Here is a 20190-nt window from a genome sequence, read left to right as displayed (position 1 = left end):
TTACTAGCTTGTACTTATTTGAACAATGACTGTGACTTGGTGTTACGAGCACTTCCTCTGTCTGATTGCCTCTTCAAGATTAATCGCTTTGTGTATTCCCCAATTGTAAGTCGCTTTGGATAAAAGCGTCTGCCAAATGACTAAATGTAAATGTAAATGTAGTTGTACAATAGCAGTGCTGATAAACTGGAACAACTAATTTTGTACTAAATGCATTGTAGTTGTACAATAGCAGTGCTGAAGTTCAACTAAAGTTGTATTAAATATACTTGTTTGTGCTAAAGTGGAACCATTCCAAGTATACTTAAGTGCACTTTAAATATCCACTCTTTTATAATTTTTTTTTTTTTTTTTTGTGAACAGTTATTTTTTTATTTTATTTAAAGGCAATTTAAAGGCAATAACACATGAATACAAAAACTACACATCAAAGAGAATAAGATAGTAGAAGAAGATAGTTGTTATGGACAATGGTCTGCATGATTGCTCTAGGAGAAAAGAGCAAACAACCGAAGCAGAAACAACAGAACCACCAGTGGGGAGAACCACTTTTCACAAGGGATGTACAGGCAATTCTGTCAACATTATCACCATTTCTATGCAAAATGAAAACTTTCAAATCTCTTCAAACACTTATCAAAACACCCCTAGTTCCACTATCAGTCGCAGCAAAAGCGACCACCTTGCAATATTTACCATTGCATCCATGAACACCATCCTTCCACAAATGGGCCTCCTGGACCCAAAGCAATGTCAACCCTCTTTCGCCACAATTGTTCTAAAAAACTTGAACGTTTATGGGGGCCATAAATTACATTACAACTTAGTATATTAATTTCAGTCATTACTATCAAATTAAGTGATCTGAACAAATGAGTGAAAGTTATACCACTGCAAACGAATTAACTCAAGTCTGCCTTTAAAAATCCATTAACATAAAGAAAACCCACCCCATAAAACTTTACAGACTGGGGTGAAGACCCCAGGCTGCCGCCCTCCCCTGTCTTAATCAGTGACTGTAACATGACATCCAGTACCATTCTTTAGTACACCGCCATTAGCCCTATTATAAAAGAACAGAATAACTTTGAAGTAATAAAGTGGGGTAAAAAAAAGAGCATGTATACTTTCTATAACAAGGAAACAAACATAAATAATTGCATCATGTACACTGAAAACTGTACATTAGTGATACCAAGTTTCCTAGCTTACATGAAGAACTGCCAGTAGCCGATTGTCACATGAAGTTCTAGATCAGTAAATCAGAAGTCAAGTCACTCGGTATTATCAAACCCTTATGCCACGTCCATCCCAGGAGAATGAGAAGCGGGAATGGAGCTCAGGAATTTACGCATTTTGACCGGTGACCGATTAGTTTGGTCTCGCCATGTTTCATGCCGATCTTCAGCGTAGCGGGATACTGAAGAAAGGTCTACAGGCCTGGTTCTTTCAATTCCTTCCGTATTGTACCGAAGGAACTCTGCTTCTTTGCCGTCGCGGGAGATAAGTCGGGGAAAAAGCTCAACATCACACCATCATTTGCTTTTACAGGACCACGGTGTCTTGCTTCATTTAGAATCAAATTCCTGTCGTTGTAGCGTAACAGTTTGAAGAGAAACACTCACGGTTTGGAGTGATCAGTTGAAGCTCTGGAGTAAACTTGATGCGCACGTTCGATCTCGATATCTCTGCCCGCAAGTGATGGGATCCAGATTGTCAGTGACCGTTTCAGAAAGCCAATCAGGCCATCCTTCTCTGCCCCTTTAGGTAGTCCCAGCAGGTGGAGATTACTGCATCTGCTGCGGTCTTGTAAATCAGTCACTTGTTGCACGAGGTCATCCAGACGCATAGTGTGTTCGCCGATCACTTTTTTTCTGCTCTCTCTTTTTTTTCCCCGATTAAAAAGTAAACTTTAGAGCATATATTCTGGATTGTAGTCACGTGAGAGGCGAATGCAGTGCGCATTGCTGCTAATTCAGCCTTCAAAATGTCCTCAAATCGCTTTATAGTGACCGCTATAGGACCTTCCATGTCTCGGCCCACCGCGGCCATTGGTTTTGTTTTCTTCTTACTTGGCGAGGATGATGGTGAAAGATAAGTGAGTTTCCGACTCTGTGACATCACGGAGCTCAGCTAATGTGCGTCTTGGCTCATGAAAGCATCACGTGATTTGTAGTGCATGAGCATGTAAACATACATATATTGCTGAGTCTTTTGTGGGATTGTGTATATGCAGCAGAGTGTGTAAAGTGTCTAGTGCACATAAAGGAGAGTGTGTTACTACAGGTGGTTTGTACAGGTGGTTTGCACCTGTGTGTAGCACACTTCGAATTGCACAAAAAAGTTCCATACAGTTTTTTCTTTGGTTTGCATGGGGTTTCAGAGGGGGGCGGTTTGAGTTCAGGGCTCTCACAGCCTGGTGGAAAAAGCTGTTGAGCAGTCTGGCGGAGCGGGCTCTGATGCTCCGGTACCGTCTTCCTGATGGTAGGAGCTGGAAGAGACTGTGGGAGGGATGGGTGGAGTCCTTCACGATGCTGTTGGTTTTGCTGAAGCATCGTGTAAGGAAAATGTCCAGGATGGAGGGGAGAGGGGCACCGATGATCTTTGCAGCTGTGTTCACTGTCCGCTGGAGGGTCTTGCGGTCAGCAGCACTGCAGTTCCCGTACCAGACAGTGATGCAGCTGGTCAGCACACTCTCAATGGTGCCTCTGTAGAATGTGGTGAGGATAGGTGGAGGGAGACTTGCTCTTTTCAGCCGGCGGAGAAAGTGTAGGCGCTGTTGTGCCTTTTTGGAGAGTGACATGGTGTTGGTGGTCCAGGTGAGATCCTCTGTGATGTGCACCCCCAGGAATTTAGTGCAGCTGACTCTCTCCACAGTCGAGCTGTCGATGGTCAGTGGGGGGTGGTCAACGGAGTTTCTTCTGAAGTCCATCACAACCTCCTTTGTCTTCTCCACATTGAGGGACAGATTGTTAGTGCCACACCATTCAGCCATCTGTGCCACTTCCTCTCTGTAGTGCGTTTCATCGTTGTTGCTGATGAGACCTACCACTGTTGTGTTATCAGCAAACTTGATGATGTGGTTGGAGCTGAACTTGGCAGTGCAGTCGTGGGTCAGCAGTGTGAAGAGCAGCGGGCTGAGCACACAGCCTTGTGGGGCCCCTGTGCTCAGTGTGGTAGAGCTCGAGGTTTTGTGGCCGACACGGACTGACTGAGGTCTTCCGGTTAGAAAGTCCAGGATCCAGTTACACAGGGAATTGTTAAGGCCCAGCAGGTTTAGTTTATTTATGAGCTGTTGTGGGATTATTGTGTTGAATGCCGAGCTGAAGTCAATGAACAGCATTCTAACATAGGAGTCTTTATTTTCTAGGTGGGTAAGAGCCAGGTGGAGGGTGGAGGAAACTGCATCGTCCGTAGAGCGGTTTGGACGGTATGCAAACTGGAGCGGGTCGAGTGTGTTGGGGAGGCTGGTTTTGATGTTGTGCATGACTAACCTCTCAAAGCACTTCATCATGATTGGAGTCAGTGCTATGGGACGGTAGTCATTGAGACAGGACACAGGTGATTTCTTTGGTACCGGTATGATTGTTGTGGATTTGAAACACGTGGGGACGACTGCCTGGCTCAGCGAGGTGTTGAAGATATCTGTTAGGACATCTGTCAGCTGTGCAGCAGTCTCTCAGAACATGGCCAGGTATGTTGTCAGGTCCCGCAGCCTTGTGTGGGTTAATCCTGTTGTGTACTTATTATATAATTTATTAATGCAATAAATTAACCTTTATAAATAATGCCACAGCTTAAGAATTGCCTTTTACTACCACCCCAAGCATACCACCCAACTCAATTATCCAGAGAACATCAGTGGAACATTGGACACAGACATTTGAACATTGGCTGAAGGAAACCCTGCGGACTGGATTCGAACCCGGGTTGCTGCCACACAGGTGCACTCACTTTACAACTAGGGTTGCAAAAAAATTTAAATATCGAGAAAATTGCCTTTAATGTTGTCCAAATTGAAGCCCTTAGCAATGCATCTTACTAATCAAAATTAAGTTTATATAAAATTTATGGTAGGAAATTTACTAAATATCTTCATGGAACATGATCTTTCTTAATATCCTAATGATTTTTGGCATAAAAGAAAAATCGATAATTTTGACCCATACAATGTATTTTTGGCCATTGCTACAAATATACCCATGCTACTTATGACTGTTTTTTTGGTCCAGGGTCGCATATGTATGTAAAGCTGCTTTGCAACAATGCAAAATTGTGAAAAGCACTATTTGAAGTGTGGTTAAATTATTGAAAAGGTAAAGTTCACAACTATACAAAGTACTGCATCATTATGAATTATTATAATAATTATTTGCAACTCAAAACATTTATTTTTATCTATACTATTTTATACTCAACAAGTATACAGTGTATTGTATTGTACATTTAATCATAAAAGGATTCAGCTAAAATAAATTACTGAAGTATTACTTCAAAATTTAACTAATTAAATTGTTTTATTTGCAAATCCCCCATTGTTACATTTGTGCTGTAGGCAAAAGCTGTGTTTGGAAACTCTGCCCTTACAGCACCTGTTAGCAAAAACATACTGGATGTTTCAGTTCATACCTCTTTGGTGTCTTTGGTTTGCCCAAAAAGAAAGTCTCATTTAAAAAAATTACACAGCATCATCTTAAAATAATTTCATCATTCTCAGATTTTAAATACACAGTGAGATTAGTGTCTTTAGCTGCAATGAGTCTCTAGACTCCAAAGTTCCCTTATTGAATGGGAACTCACACTGCGTCCCCCTAGAGGACACTTTGGGGAATGCCCTCAGCGTGACCGGTGTCTGAAGTGCATGTGGAAGCATGACAATGAACGTCTCGGGTTACGTATGTAACCCTGGTTCCCTGAAGGGAACGAGACGCTGCGTCGAACGCTACGGGGAACGCCTTCAGCGTGACCGCGCTCTGAACCAGAGTGTAAAATGTCCAATGAAAGGGCGAGACGTCATAGGCGGTGACGTCACTGACCGGAAAGCATATAAGCACGTGCGGTGGAGCCGGCGTTTGCTTCCAGGAATGAAGCAACCGCTCGCAGGGATACAGGAAGTATGGCCTAGAGACGCAGCGTCTCGTTCCCTTCAGGGAACCAGGGTTACATACGTAACCCGAGACGTTCCCTTCCAGGAACTCGAGCTGCGTCGAACGCTACGGGGAACGAGATGCCAACGCCACCAGACTTCCAAATACCTGCCCTGTGTGTATCACTGGGAGCACAGCGAGGGCGAGAAAGAAGAGCCGGGAGTGGCCGTAAGATCAAGGTGATAGAACCGAACAAAGGTGAGGGGCGTGGACCAACCCGCAGCATTGCAGATATCCTGCATCGAAACCCCTGCCAGAAAGGCCTTGGAGGCCGCCATACTCCTAGTTGAATGGGCCTTAAGCCCCAGAGGCGAAGGGATGCCTGAAGATTCATAGGCCAAGGAAATAGTATCCACAATCCACCTGCTAAGGGTCTGCCTAGAAGCAGGCAGACCCCGCTTAGGAGGACCGAAGCAAACTAGCAATTGGTCCGTCCTTCTCCACAGGGCAGCTCTGTGGACGTATGCGTCCAGTGCTCACACTGGACACACACAGTTATGCTTTCGCTGGTCAGGCTCCCGAAAGGGAGGAGGACTGGGGGCCTGCAGCACGACAGGCCGTGGTATAGAAGAGGGGATCTAGGAAATAACCCGCTCGAGGGTAGAAAAACGCTTTGGCCAGACCAGGGGCAAAGACGAGATAAGAAGGGGCCATGAAGGGCCTACAAATCCCCACTCTCTTAAGAGACCACAGCCAGGTCCCCGTAGGGACACGTCGTACAGGAGGCCTCAGCCTCAGCGCACCGTGGAGGAAACATGTAACCAGGGGGTGTCGACCCACTGTAAGGCCACCGAGAAGGGCATGGTAGGCCGATAAAGCCGCCACGTAACCTTCAGGGTGGAGTGAGTTACCCCTGCGGAGAAACAGGCCTGCGGGACCTGCAGCACTGTACCAAACGGGCAGTTAACTGGGTCAAGGTGGCGGTCTCCGCACCAAGAAGTGAAATATTTTCACTTCAGGGCATAGTTTCCTCGTAGAGGGAGCTCTGGATTGGAAGATGGTCTCAGCAACCTCGGTTGAGAGACCGGAAGCTATGAGCTGCGCCCCCTCAGAGGCCAGAACTTCCACACGTAATGCGTGCGTCGCCTCGGCAACGTGCGCTGCAACAGCGAGCACTCACTCAGAGGGGGAAGAACCGCACACGCGGGCTTCCACGAGCGAGAGCGCTAGATCTGGGGAATGCAGGAGGAGATAGGGCGAACCCGTCTCCAACCTGTTCACCAGATCCCTGTTGCCATCCAGAACTCCCGGGAGCAGAGCAATCGGGGAAAAACCGTACAGACGAAGCCTCGGCCAGGTCTGTACCAAGCGTCCAGTCCAAAGGAGCTGGAGGAACTAGAGGGGCATAGCGCTGACTCTCGAGTCGCACAGCCAAAAACCTCCATATCTGCTTCACCACCTCGGGGTGAAGCATCCATTCCCCGGGCCTCGGCCCCTGCCTCGACAGGATGTCTGCTCCCACATTGAGATACCCAGGGATATCGATGGCTCTGAGCGAGCGAAGTTTGCCCTGGGACCACACAAGGATCTGGTGCGCCAGCTTGTACAAGGGGCGCGAACGCAGACCTCCCTGGTGGTTGATGTAAGAGACCACCGCTGTGCTGTCGGTGCGCACCAACACATGGTGATCTCTTAGGTCCGGGAGAAAGTGCTTGAGTGCACGAAACACGGCCAACATTTCCAAACAATTGATATGCCACGTTAGATGGCGACCGCTCCACAGACCGCGGGCAGGGTGGCCACTCATGACCGCTCCCCAACCGGTGAGGGATGCGTCCGTCGCTAGCATTACGCGGCGACAAGAGGCTCCCAGCACCGGGCCCTGAGACAAGAACCAAGCTTGGCTCCACATGTCTAAGGCACGTAGGCATCGCCGCGTGACCTTGATCATGCGAAGCGGGTTTCCCCTCGGGGAGAACCCCTTGGTCTTGAGCCACCACTGTAGGGGTCTCATGTACAGGAGGCCAAAAGTAATCACGTTGGACGCAGCTGCCATGAGCCCCAGCAGTTTCTGAAACTGCCTGACAGTGAGTGACTGGCCCTCTTTCACTCTCTTGACTGAGGTGAGAATCGACTCGCTCCGAGCGGGAGACATACGTGCCTGCATCGTGGTCGAATCCCACACCACGCCTAGATAAGTGGTTCTCTATACTGGAGAAATCACACTTTCTTGGCGTTCAGTCTCAACCCCTTCATGTGCGCGAGAACGACATCTCGATGCCGAGTCGCCACCTGCTCTGATCGAGCCAGAATCAACCAATCGTTGATGTAAAATGCGGGGTACGAGTGCAGGGCCAACGAGAAGAACCCAATATCGGTAAGCTTTGCCCCTAAAAGCAAACCTGAGGGACTTCCCGTGAGAGGGAAGGATGGAGACGTGAAATATGCGTCCTTAGATCCATCGTGACAAACCAGTCCTCGGACTTGGTCTGAGACACGACTGATGAGTGTAAGCACCCTGAACTTCAGTCACATGACTGAGCGGTTCAACTGACGCAGATCTACCATCCTTCCTTGGAACAATGAAGTACCGGCTGTAGAACCCGGACTCTCTTCCGTGAGGAGGGACCACCTCGATGGCCTCCTTCCCCAAGAGAGTGTCTACTTCCTGTTCCATGATCAGAGCCTGCTGGGGGCCCACGCACGTGGGAATCACCCCATTGAAAGGCGGTGGCGGAGCGCCGAACTGAATACAAAAGGCCTTTCTCTACAGTACGCAGGACCCAATGAGATCCAATTGGCAGTAGTTTCCACGCTGCCTAAATGGTCTACTAAGGGAACCAGTCTCTCGAGACTGGCCTCTGATGTACCCAGAGCTGCTGGCACGGTGCCCTGAAGCGGAGGACCGGCAGGGGACGGCCGAACCAGGAGCTCTAGGGACCCCCGCAGGGGTGGCGAGCTTCTCAGCTCCGCTACACTTCGGGGCGGAAGAAACTGAGAACACCGCTCGCTGGAGCCAGCTGCGCCCTGGAACTCTGGCAGGGTTGGCAGACTGCTCTCCCGAGGGCACTGGGGGAGACGGACACCCGATCTGCCCCAGAGGGGTCTGCCCTCGTAAGTCCTAGGCACAGCACCAGGACTGCCTCAGCCTCAGCCCCCTAATGAATGATGGTCCTCAGACCCACGTCATTCCTAGGAAGACCAAGCTGAAGAACCAGACCCTGCAAGGCAGGACCCAAAGAGACACATCGGCAGTAGTTCCCACGCTGCCTGATGGTCTCCTAAGGGAACCAGTCTCTCGAGACTGGCCTCTGGCATGCCTAGAGCTGCTGGCTCGGTGCCCTGAAGCGGAGGACCGGCAGGAGACGGCCGAACCAGGAGCTCTAGGGACCCCCGCAGGGGTGGCGAGCTTCCCAGCTCCGCTACACTTCGGGGCGGAAGAACTGAGAACATTGCTCGCTGGAGCCAGCTGCGCCCTGGAACTCTGGCAGGGTTGGCAGACTGATCTCCCACGCCCGTAGGCTTCTTGGCCGAGAACCCCCTTAGACTTAAGAACGGTCCGCAGATCCGGCTTAGCCTTAGAGGTCCCCGACCCAGAGCGTTAGCTGCCACGGCCCCACCTCGGTGGGGTGTGAGTAGCCACGCTCTGTTTTGCGCCCGAGGGCACGCGGCGAGGGCTGCTCCCGCCTAGCAGCCCCCTGAGCTGGAGAAAGGCGAGGGAGAAACCGCTGAAACGCCGCCGCTTGTCTACGAGCCTCCTGGTACCTGTCGACGACGTAATTGACGTAGTCGCCGAACAGGCCAGAAGGCGCAAGCGGGGCGTCCATAAGGAAAACCCTATCTTCTCCTTCATGTCAGATAGGGTCGACCACAGACAGCGTTTCTAGGGAGCTCAGAGACCAACTTATAATTCAATCAAGTTGAGCCCAATCCCTCATCCAGCTCTCTAAGCAGGTACGTCAGCTTGGTGTGCCTGCAACACTCTCTCTTTTTTTTTTTTTTTTCCGGTGTGCAGACACGCACCAGCCTGACCTGCAGCCGCGAGCCTTCAGAGACAACGCCACGCAAGGGGACAGATAGCTCGCGAGCGTCTGTTCCACCCGGGGCATCGCTCTGATATGAATGAGAATAACGCACGCGTCGCCTCGGCAACGCGCGCTGCGATCCCCGCACTCACACTCGCCGCCGTGCCTCAGCAGCGGCGGGAATGTGAGATGTACAGCGGAGAGAAACACAACCAGCCCCCTTTTTTTTTTTTTTTTTTTAGAGCTGACTGCGCGCCGTTCTCATTCATAATATGCTTGTGCAAGCACTGTTTCATTGACGCGTCCACCTCCTCGGAGGAAGACAGGTCTAGGAAAGGAAGAAGACACGGGCTCGCCCGTCTTCATTCAAGGCTAGTGAAACTCACTCCTCTCTTTTTCTTTTTCAAAGAGAGCCTTCAGAGAGCAGGCGTAAGAAATGAAAAAGCTCACAAACGGGCAGTCAGCTCCCTCGAGAGCTGAATCTGCGCGCTCTGCTCTCAAGCAGACCACACACAGACTGCGTGTATCCCAAGCAGTGATATAATGTTGTGTAGGGAGGAACACACAGCCCAGAATGCGATCTGCTATCGCCCCAGTGCTTGCACATATTGCTGGAGCCTACTTAAGTGATTGTGCAGGACAAACAACACTAAATAAGACTCACAACATGCAAAGACAATACACACAGACAGAGAAGCGGTTGCTGAATGACAAAAAGCAAACGCCGGCTCCACCGCACGTGCTTATATGCTTTCCGGTCAGTGACGTCACCGCCTATGACGTCTCGCCCTTTCATTGGACATTTTACACTCTGGTTCAGAGCGCGGTCACGCTGAGGGCGTTCCCCGTAGCGTTCGACGCAGCTCGAGTTCCTGGAAGGGAACTTGACATTGGCCTATGATGTGATACTGACCGTGAGTATAAAAGGGCACCTGTAGAATACGGCATCAGCTTCTTGTCTTCAGGAGCCATTTGTTTGTGTGTGCTTGTGTGAAGCAGGACGTGAAAAAAAAAAAAAAAAGGAAAGCATGAGCTTGGGACAGGTCTCTCCCTATCCCAATCCTCATTCACCAGCTCTGTTGCTCTCGAACCGGATCTGGAAGCCGGATCTGGAATATTATGACTGGTTTATTCCGATCCGGCAGAGAGCACGTTACTCGGCCGGTCTAGCTCCGAGGAGATAGACGTGACAGGAGTCGAGGCAGACGCTACATCAACCGTCTCCTTCTCGTCACCCGCGTATGGGGAACTCTTAGATGTCATGACTCGCGCCACTGCCAGGCTGACCCTGGACTATTCGGCGGAGTTGCAGGAATGCACATCTAGTAGCTGTCTGGATGAGCACTTCCTAGCGGGTCATAAACGCTCTGCCCCTCTGAGCCTTCCATTCCTCCCTGAGCTTCACAGCGAGCTGTTGAGGTCATGGAGGAATCCTTTTTCTGCCCGCGTCTTTCCCCCTAGCAAGTCCAACTATGCTAATGTGAAGGGGTTGGAAGACACAAAGATGCCTCGGATGGAGGAATTCCTTGCGGGTTATCTCGCTGCTCCCCAGGCATCTTCGTGGAAGGCTTCTACCTTGCTTTCGAAGCCGTGCCAGTTTAAATCTAGGCTCGTGGGCAAGGCATATGCAGTGACTGGGCAGGCGGGCAGTACCCTGCATACTATTTCTGTAATGAAGGCATACCAGGCGGACCTGCTAAAAGATGCTGATGCAGCGGAGGGCGTGGCTCCTGCTGAAATCGAGGAGCTCCGCCGCTCATCTGATCTTGCCCTCCGTGCGACCAAGCAAGCGGCTCGCGCCATCGGCCGGTCTCTTGAGCCACTCATTATCACGGAGAGGCATTAATGGCTTAACCTGTTGGGAATAAAGGAGAAGGACAGGTCCTTTCTCCCTGATGCCCCAGTTTTGCCTGCCGGGCTTTTCGGAACTGCTGTAGAGACAGTAGTCCGTAAGTTGTGGGAGGCGAAGGTTAAGTCAGGGGTGTTTGAGCGCTACATCCCTTGCCGTAGGCGGCGTCCTTTCGGTCAACCACCTGAAGCTGAGCCTGCCGCCGGGCCCAGCTGGCGGCAGGGTCAGAAGGTGAGCGTAGCTGCGAGAGCCCCACCTCTGAGGAGTCGGGGCGCTGGGCAGTGACCTCGCTCGAGGCAAAGACAGGACCTCAGGGAAGTTATCGAGGCCAAGAAAGGAAGCCGAAGCCCTGAGTCCAAGGCTTTTATTTAATTTACTGTTAGCTTTCGTTAAAGAAAGCCTCTTACTAGCCTCAGTTGAATGTTGATTTCATTTTTTGCAACTTTGTTGTCATTTTCAACTTGGAATATAATATATTGCTTTCTTCTACTACAATTTTTGTCATGTAGTGGGGATCAGTCCCTGATTTCAATTCATACTTTTCCCAGTACAACGGCGGCTTTCCCGTTGTATTGGTGTTAGGTTGTGAGATGTTGAGGAAGGTGGGCTACTCCGCGAATCGCATCCCACTCCTTCAGCTATTTTTCTCTATGTGATACGAATCGTGTTATGGGTTTAGAAAGTTGGGCAGAATCATTTCTTGCTTCCCACTTCTTATTTTTATGTAGACGGGACAAGGCAGGTTGCCTTCGTACTGCACAAGACGGTGAGATGTGTTGAGAAGATGGGCAGTATTGCAGCTTGCATTCCCACTTCTTAAACTATCACGCAATAAGGCGGGGTGGTTTCCCCTCTGTATTGCGCTTAACACTGTGAGATATAGGCAAGAAAGTTGGGCTATTCCGCGGCTAGCGTCCCACTACCTCGGCTGTAATCCTCACAATATTATACGGTTTGAAGTAGATGGGCAGTACCGCTTCTCGCATTCCCACTTCTTTTAATTTACCATGTGATAGCGCAGGGAGGGTTTATTCCTCCGTTTGTGCGCACAGATGTGAGAAGTACGCAGAGATGGTGGGCTATTCCGCGGCTTGCGTCCCACCTCCTCAGCTATGATCCTCACAATATTATGACGGTTTAAAGTAGATGGGCTATATCGCTTCTCGCGATCCCACTTCTTATAACTTACAGTGATTAGCACATCTGCTTGTGTGTATATATGTGAGAAGTACGCGGAGATGGTGGGCAAATCTGCAACACAATAGTGTGCACTCTACCAAGTTCTGATATTTAGCAAATGTACAGCAAAATCGATTGTTGGTGAATTTCAGAGCTCATGAATGTATATGGTGAGGAGAGACTGACTTATCAAGCCCCCTTCACTGAACATACTGTAGCCTATATTTAGGCCGATGTTAAAATCACATTATTAAAATACTTAAAGGTGGGGTATGCCATTTTTCAAAAACGTTGAGGACGAGTACCAAAACAAACTTGTAGCCAATCAGCAGTAAGGGGGGTGTCTACTCATGATATGGAGGAGAGAGCATTCAGCGAACAGCCGAGCCTGGCGACAGAAAGATAGAGATTGCGGATAAAAAAGTCCAGCTTTTGGGTGGAGTGGCCAATCAGAGGCCTGAATTTTGAGTGGGAGAGACTTTCTTTGTCTCCGTTTATGATCCATTTGCATTTTCATTGCTGGTCTGAAGAGTTGGTGCAGTTTTACTTCAAAGTAAACAGTTTTACAGTTGTCCTGCTATTTAAATACCCTGGACAACTTTTGCACATTCCTCTTAGTACTATTTAAGTCAACAACATACTGACCTGTACTGACCTGCACATTTATATTTATATATTTTTGTTATCTCTTATTTTATTTTATTCCTCTTATTTTCTACTTTTCTTTTTCTTAATATTTGTATTCTATATAATTGCACTGTCCTTGGAGCGGACCTGACCTACATTTCACTGCTGGTTATACCCTGTATAATTGTGTATGTGACAAATAAAAATCTTGAATCTTGAATCTTGAATCAAAGCATAGTAAAACATTGTATGATGCATTTCACGATCACATGCTAACTGCATTTTTTAATGTAACCAAAAACCAAAACCAACATTGACAGTATCAGAAACAAACCCGTAAACTGATGTCCAGGGCATTTTAAAAAAACCTGTATTAAGTATGCATCATGAATATGGAATGCCACATTCTTAATTCCAATCGATAAATTCAATTAAAATAATAAAGGGCTGTTACTAGTAAAAATTAAATCAGTGTCAACAAAAGCCATCAGAGACATTATTACTGAATGCATTTACACTGCAATTAGCCTACAAATGCATAAAATGTTATGAAATTAATGTGTTAAATTTTGAAGGCAGAAATATGTCAATATGTCAATCAATTAAATTATACATTTAATATGAAACTAAAACACTAGGTGACGCCAAGTCACTGTCTTAACGAGTGAGTTCAATCCGGATTCCTTCAAATAGGTTATGCTGATTATGAAAATACCACTTGTTCAGCTGTGGATTTGTTTCTGTGATAATTATATGTAGGCCTAATGTGTTAAGATTCCATCGCTTTCTCTATTTTTTCTTTCTTTTTCTTTTTGTGTAAAGAAAACACTGTACTTTATTATTATTATTATTATAGGCAAAGACAATTTTAAAAATAACAGTATAAACCATTATTTTTTCTACTCAAACCGGTTTCGGAACGGTAATAATACAGAGGAACGCAGGAACGGAGTGAACTGATTGACACTTTTTTCATTTTTAAACCCTGACCAGGAGTGGCGTCCAAGTCAAGATTTTAGAACCTGATGAACGTAAGCGGAGTGGACCATACCGCAGTGTTGCAAATGCCGTATAAGGAAACACTGGAAAGAAAGTCCTTGGAGGCTGCCGTACTTCTAGTAGAGTGAGCCCTGACCCCCAATGGAGAGTGGAGATCAGATGACTCATAGGCTATTGAAATAGCATCCACTATCCACCTGCTTAGTGTCTGCTTGGTCACAGGGAGACCTTTCTTAGGAGGACCATAACTTCTCCAGGATCTAACTTTCTCCACAGGGCAGCTCTGTGGATGTACGAGTCAAATGCTCACACTGGACACATATTCCATGTTTCCTGCAGTCCCACAACAGTTCAGCAAAATGTTCAATGGGTGTTTTTTAAAGTTTTTTCATAATGATTGTAGCGACATGGTCACCACTGAACAAGGTGTGCGCAACCATAATTAACTCCTAGATTAACTGTGTCCATTGTGAAAGACTGGAAGTAGTGGAAAGCTACAATATAGAGTCTAGCCAAAATGCAGACAATTTTGCAACAGCAAAAGGCAAAGTAGAGGAAAACAAAAATGTTCTAACCTCCATCTAGACTGCGAGAAAGAAGGTATCTCTTGCTGGTGAACCGTTCAAAGTGGGGAGCGGGCCGATCGATCAGAGCACTGGCCTGCCGTGTCTGGGCCTGGGTCCTTCCACTGTATCTGAACTTTGAACCCATCACCAGAAAGCCCTTTGGTGGTGGCTCAGGAGACACTAGCCTAAAACAGACCAATACAGGAAAATGTTATTGGTTTACTGATATTAACGTCATTAATAATCTGCATGAGAAGGTACTGAAAAGACAACCCCCCTGTATTAATAAAAAGCTATACAGTGGTTGATAGGTAATTGTCTCAAGTCAAAATAGCCCAACACCGAGTCTCTATGGTATTCTGGTCTTTATAATAACATACCTAGAGCAATAGAGGTTATGCAAACAGAGGCCTTCAATCTGAGATTCTTTATCAATGTTAGTCATTCCTAAACTTTTTCATATATTTAAAAAAAGGCAGTGTAACTATCAAGACATAGCCACACCAGACTATGTTCTCCATTGATGCCATTTAAATTTCATGCAAATGTGGGAGACCGGAGACAAAACATATTCAATAGTATGACAGCTTCAGGCATTGGGAGGTCAAATACAAATGACTGAAAGTCATAAAAGATAAATTCATAGGACAATGGTGACCCAAGGTTTGTCACTAAGAAATGTGAAGTAAAATAATGGCTGCCACATTGACATGAGCATGACTACAATGTTGATAACAAAATTATATAAATCAAATTAGTCCAGCTAGTTTACCTGAAAAAGGTGTGGTGTTCAATGCAAACCTTCCATAGCCTCTTGGCGGCTCTGTGATTAGACAGCTTGAAGCCAATGGTGCTCTCAAATTGCTCATACTGTGTAAAAGAAGAGGAAGAACAAATCAGTTAGTTCCCTGTCACGATCTGGTCACTTTTGTCTGTTATATGTGGTGACAGAGTCCTGACACCCATGTTTTTGTATTTTGTGTCTGGTTGAGCACACAGATCGTGGTAATTCTCCTTGGCTGTATACTCTCCTGTTCCTTTTGTGTTGGAGTGTAGGGTATGGATCCTGACACTTCTGTCTGCATTAATGTCATTTTTGTGGTGTGAACACTTGGCTTCTGTCATGTTTGTTCCTATTTACCATATGCTCTTCTATCTCATGTCTTGTCCCTGCCCTCTTGTTATCTTGTTAATAGTTCATTTGCCCCACCTGCTCTCCCTTAATATTCTTTTCATTTGCTGCCCTATTTAACACCCCTCTCTTCTGTGTGAGTTCTTGTGCCTTATGCTGGGCACACACTGCACAATTTTAGCCCCAATCACATAGTGTGTGTTATCAAAGACACAACTTGAGAGAAGCACATTAAATATCTGGACCTGTTAGCGAGTCCTGCAGTGTAAAATATGATTTGACTGAAGATGACACTGGCGATGACCAATGTTTCCTTTTTTTTTCTTGCTGAGCAAACCTTTTCTCAATTGGGTGGACATTTCGGCCACCTGAGCAAAAACATTCTTAACACCAAACCTGTACAGCGTGTGCACACACACAAAAAAAATTTGTAACTTTTAACTGTAATGTGCTGTTTATATTTGATTCGACCATTGATGTAACTAAATGATGCACATTTTTTTTACAGTGCAATTTCATAGCAGAAAATTCTATTAAAAATTACGCAACAGTTTGACAGTTAACAGTTTGAGTCTTTATTATAATATAATAGGCCTATAATAATATAATATAATATAATACAAAAAAAATAAACTTTTTGAGGTCAATTATTAGATTTATATAATATTATATAACAATATACTGTAATGTAATATAAATTGAAACTATAATATAATAAACAAATTGAAGCATTTAAACTGAAAGAATAGAATAGAATTAAATAGAATACAAAGCATTTAAACTCATATTGTTCAAAAATGTGAATGTGAATTCTAATAATTACAGTATCTAAACATCCCTATGTAGTAGCGTTTGCACACTACTACACCTGACTGTGGCTTTTAAATGTCTCAGACTTTTGTTACCGTTCTGTGCCCATCATTTGTATTTTTGATATACTAAACTAGAATAGTAAAGTCTGCTAAATTGGAACAACTAATTTTGTCCTTAATGCACTTTAATTGTGCAGAAGTAGTTCTGAAGTCCAACTAAAGATATACTGATGCATATTTGATTTTGCAAAAGTGGAACTATTGCAAGTATACTTTAGGTACACTTTAAGGGTGCTTTCATACTTCGTTTACCTGGTCCGAACCCGAGTTCGATTGCTCCCCCCTCCCCCTGCCCTCACTGGACTGCATTTCTATTATTTTATTTGGGTCCCCCTACCCCATTGCTTAGTAACAATGGCACAGGGGAAGGCGGCAAAATTCATAACATTACTCTCTTCACTTTTAGATATTTGTTTTTGAACCATTGTTTTGTTTCCAAAGCTTCAGTACATAACTGCACATATGTCTGTCTTACGAATGTACTGCAAATGCTCTAAAGAATACTGAAGGGGAACAGAAATGCGATATATATAGCTCTCTACTTTCAGAGCATCAGTCATAATCGTCAGGAAAGTGCGTGACACATGCACACAAACTCACATTTCAGTCAGGACCACTTCCGTCAAAGTATATTTATCACAATTATATTGCACACTGTTAGTGTCGGCGGTATGGTTCTGTTCTGGGCAAAACTCCACACGCTTATCCATGAGGGTCAACACATCTGATGCAATTTGAATGGTCAATGATGGGAAATTTTGCTTAATAATCATATTTATGGGGGGGAAGCATCACCCCAGCTCAGCAAGCGAGGACATGCAACAAGCATGCTGCTTGAGCTGTTTAAGCAACTGTGATCATAGAAGCGGGAAACATACACCCCTAGCAGCAGCAAGTCTGATACAACAGCCTGTTGTATATTATCCAAATTAAAGTGTCTAACATGCTATTAATTGCATTAATGGGGAAGCATCACCCCAAGCTGAGCAATTGAGGATATGCAACAAGCACGTTGCTTAAGCTGCTTTAAAGCAAATATGAGATTGTAAAGGTGTAAAATTGTAAAGCATACACCCCTAGCATAAGCAAGTATAATACAAGTAGGGTTGGGCGATATGGCCTAAGAAAAAAATCCCAGAGTTTTTCACAAAAAATCCGATTTACGATTAAAATCGTTTTTTTCCCCCCTACTTAAAATCAATCTGCAGATGACAAAAAAAATTGTTAAAAAAAACAAGTTTAAGATCTTGCTATTCAGTAGATAGTTGGTAGTTCTGATAAAGTGCAAACAAAACATTCAACAGCATTAAATATCAGTGACTACAGGTAGTTTTTTGGTGGGACGATGACGAATGATTTACAGATCCTGAGCACCACTGACAAGCATCTGATCTTGTAAAATGTGTGGTAAGTACTGCCGCTCCATAGTATACAAACAGAGTACGTGTGATTGCGAATCTCGAAAGTGAAAGTGAAGCTAAAAGCGATCGTGCATTCAAAAGAGGTTTCAATGCCAGGCAAAATAGCGGCTCCCTGATGCCTGCAATTTTATATACAGTATGATTACCCAATGATAAAACTGCAAGAGAAAGTACTGAAATATATATTTTCCTCCCACCTCATATTTATTCCCTTTAAGGGGTTCCATAGTACACGTCATTTTCTTTCCGTACACAGTATTGGGATGTAGTGGATTGCGGGGAGGAGGATCACGATGCCGGCTTAACATCGTGATGTCTATCAGCCATTCATCTATCGCCCCAACCCTACATGGCAAACGCTCGGGGGGAGGGCTGAGCCCATTCGGAACTACGGGAGCCCAGAGGGGAGTGTCGGCGGATGTTAGAGAAAAACGATTTTCATTCAAACAAGTCGACGTAAAAAACACACTCGAATTAATCGATAAAATCGATTTATCGCCCAGCCCTAACAACAAGCACGCTAATATGTATTTATGTATATATTGTACCATATTATGGGGGAAGCATCACCCCAAGTTGAGCAATGAGGATGAGCAACAAGCGTGTTGCTTTGAGCTGCTTAAAGCAATTATGTGATCATAAAGGGGGAAGCATACACCCCTAGCAGTAGCAAGGACATCAATCATGTTGTATATTGCATAATTTAGTATAGAGCTTGGGGAAACTATGTAATTGCGCATTGCATTCTGGGTGGTCGCCACCATGTTTTAAGAGATGCTAAGTAGCGTACAATGACAACAAATACAAATCACCAGAGGAAAATGACTGTATTAACGTAATTTTTTTAAAACGCTGCTTGCACTTGGACTAAATAATAATAAATGGACTAATATTTAAATATTGATACACTTTGTACACTTCTACTTAAGAGATAATGACTGAGCCAGTTGCATCAGGGACCTGCATGGGCTGGGTCCAATGGCAAAATGGTGGGAGTAAGAGCCAAACCACCAACTGTGACCCTGGACCACAAAACCAGTCATAAGTAGAACAGGTATATTAGTAGCAATAGCCAAAAATACATGATATGGGTCAAAGTTATAATTTTTTATTTTATGCCAAAAATCATTAAGATATTATGTAAATTTCCTACTATAAATATATTAAAACTTAATTTTTGATTAGTAATATGCATAGCTAAGGACTTCATTTGAACAGCTTTAAAGGCAATATTCTCAATATTTAGATTTTTTGGCACCCTCAGATTCCAGATTTTTAAATAGTTGTGTCTCGGCCAAATATTGTTGGTAGCACTTTAATTTACAGTACGTGTACTTCCCTGGTACATACATGGTAAATATCTTGTACCTGCATATGAGTGGTAACACAAAGTACTTACCTGAAGTGTATGTACATGGTAACTGTTAGGAAATGATCAGAACATGAAACGTGTGGATTCATCTGCAGGGTTTTATTCAAAGACATGGTCAGAAACGAGCAAGCAGTCACAGATGAGGCAAGATAAAGAGTATTCCTAGGACAAGCGTGGGTCTATAATCGGCGAACGGTGTCCAACAGGGCAAGGCAAAGAGAGATAAACCAGGTAAACAAGCAATAATCCGGGCAGGGGAAAACACAATCCAAAACAGCAAAGCAAAGGGTTAAACCAAGATACACAGGCTAGAATGAAAACAGGCAAGACTATGACTATGAAAACTACGATAGGCTCCGTAACGTAGCTATCAGCAAGGGTAGCGATATGTGCTTACAATACTCGGCAATCTGAATGAGGAAGTCCATGGCTTAAGTAAGGCGTGTGATAGGAATCAGCTGTGTGTGTGTGTGTCATCAGTGTAATGGATGATGGGAAATGTAGTCCGGGGGGGAAGTAGTGTACTACAGTAGTGTAGTGCAAGTGTCCATGTGGTGAGCGGGTGACCTCTGGTGGTGAGTGAACAGAGCCAGAGGCCAGGACAGGGCCGACAGAGCAGGGACCCACCAGGGCGGAGTGGACGGAACAGGAGCCGACCAGGGCGGAGCGGACGGAACAGGAGCCCACCAGGGCGGAGCGGACGGAACAGGAGCCGTGTGCGACTTAATGTGCGACTGTTAAGTACAGCCGTGTTTCTTATTTTTTTACCATGTACATACACCTCAGGTAAGTACCTTGTGTTACCACTCATTTGCCTGTAGGTACAAGATATTTACCATGTATGTGTTAGGTAACACTGTAAAATAAAGTGCTACCATATTGTCATATCCTAACAAATCATACATCAACGGAAAGCTTATTTATTCAGCTTTCAGATTATGTATAACTCTTAATTTAGAAAAATGGACCCTTATGACTGGTTTTGTGGTCCAGGGTCACAATTAGATTTCTAGACTCAACAGGGTCCAGGACTTCTGGCAATCAGTTAATTTCCCCTTTTT

General features: G+C 45.4%; 1 protein-coding gene across 3 annotated transcripts in view; it reads right to left on the bottom strand.

Annotated features, from left to right (window-relative positions):
• The window catches only part of LOC306854699 (band 4.1-like protein 1), a 231061-nt gene that overhangs the window by 96865 nt on the left and 114006 nt on the right, over positions 1 to 20190 (bottom strand). For all 3 annotated transcript variants that reach the window (XM_079392905.1, XM_079392906.1, XM_079392907.1), the window contains 2 exons: positions 15105 to 15202; positions 14342 to 14517 (listed from right to left, as the gene is read on the bottom strand). In XM_079392905.1, the coding sequence (XP_079249031.1) occupies positions 14342 to 14517; positions 15105 to 15202 (274 nt within the window). The remainder of the gene's footprint in view (positions 1 to 14341; positions 14518 to 15104; positions 15203 to 20190) is intronic.

Source organism: Barbus barbus (assembly GCF_936440315.1).
Source record: "Barbus barbus genome assembly, chromosome: 35".
Lineage (NCBI taxonomy): Eukaryota > Metazoa > Chordata > Actinopteri > Cypriniformes > Cyprinidae > Barbus > Barbus barbus.
Note: the sequence above shows the minus strand (reverse complement) of the source record. Positions and strands in the feature narration are given on the sequence as shown.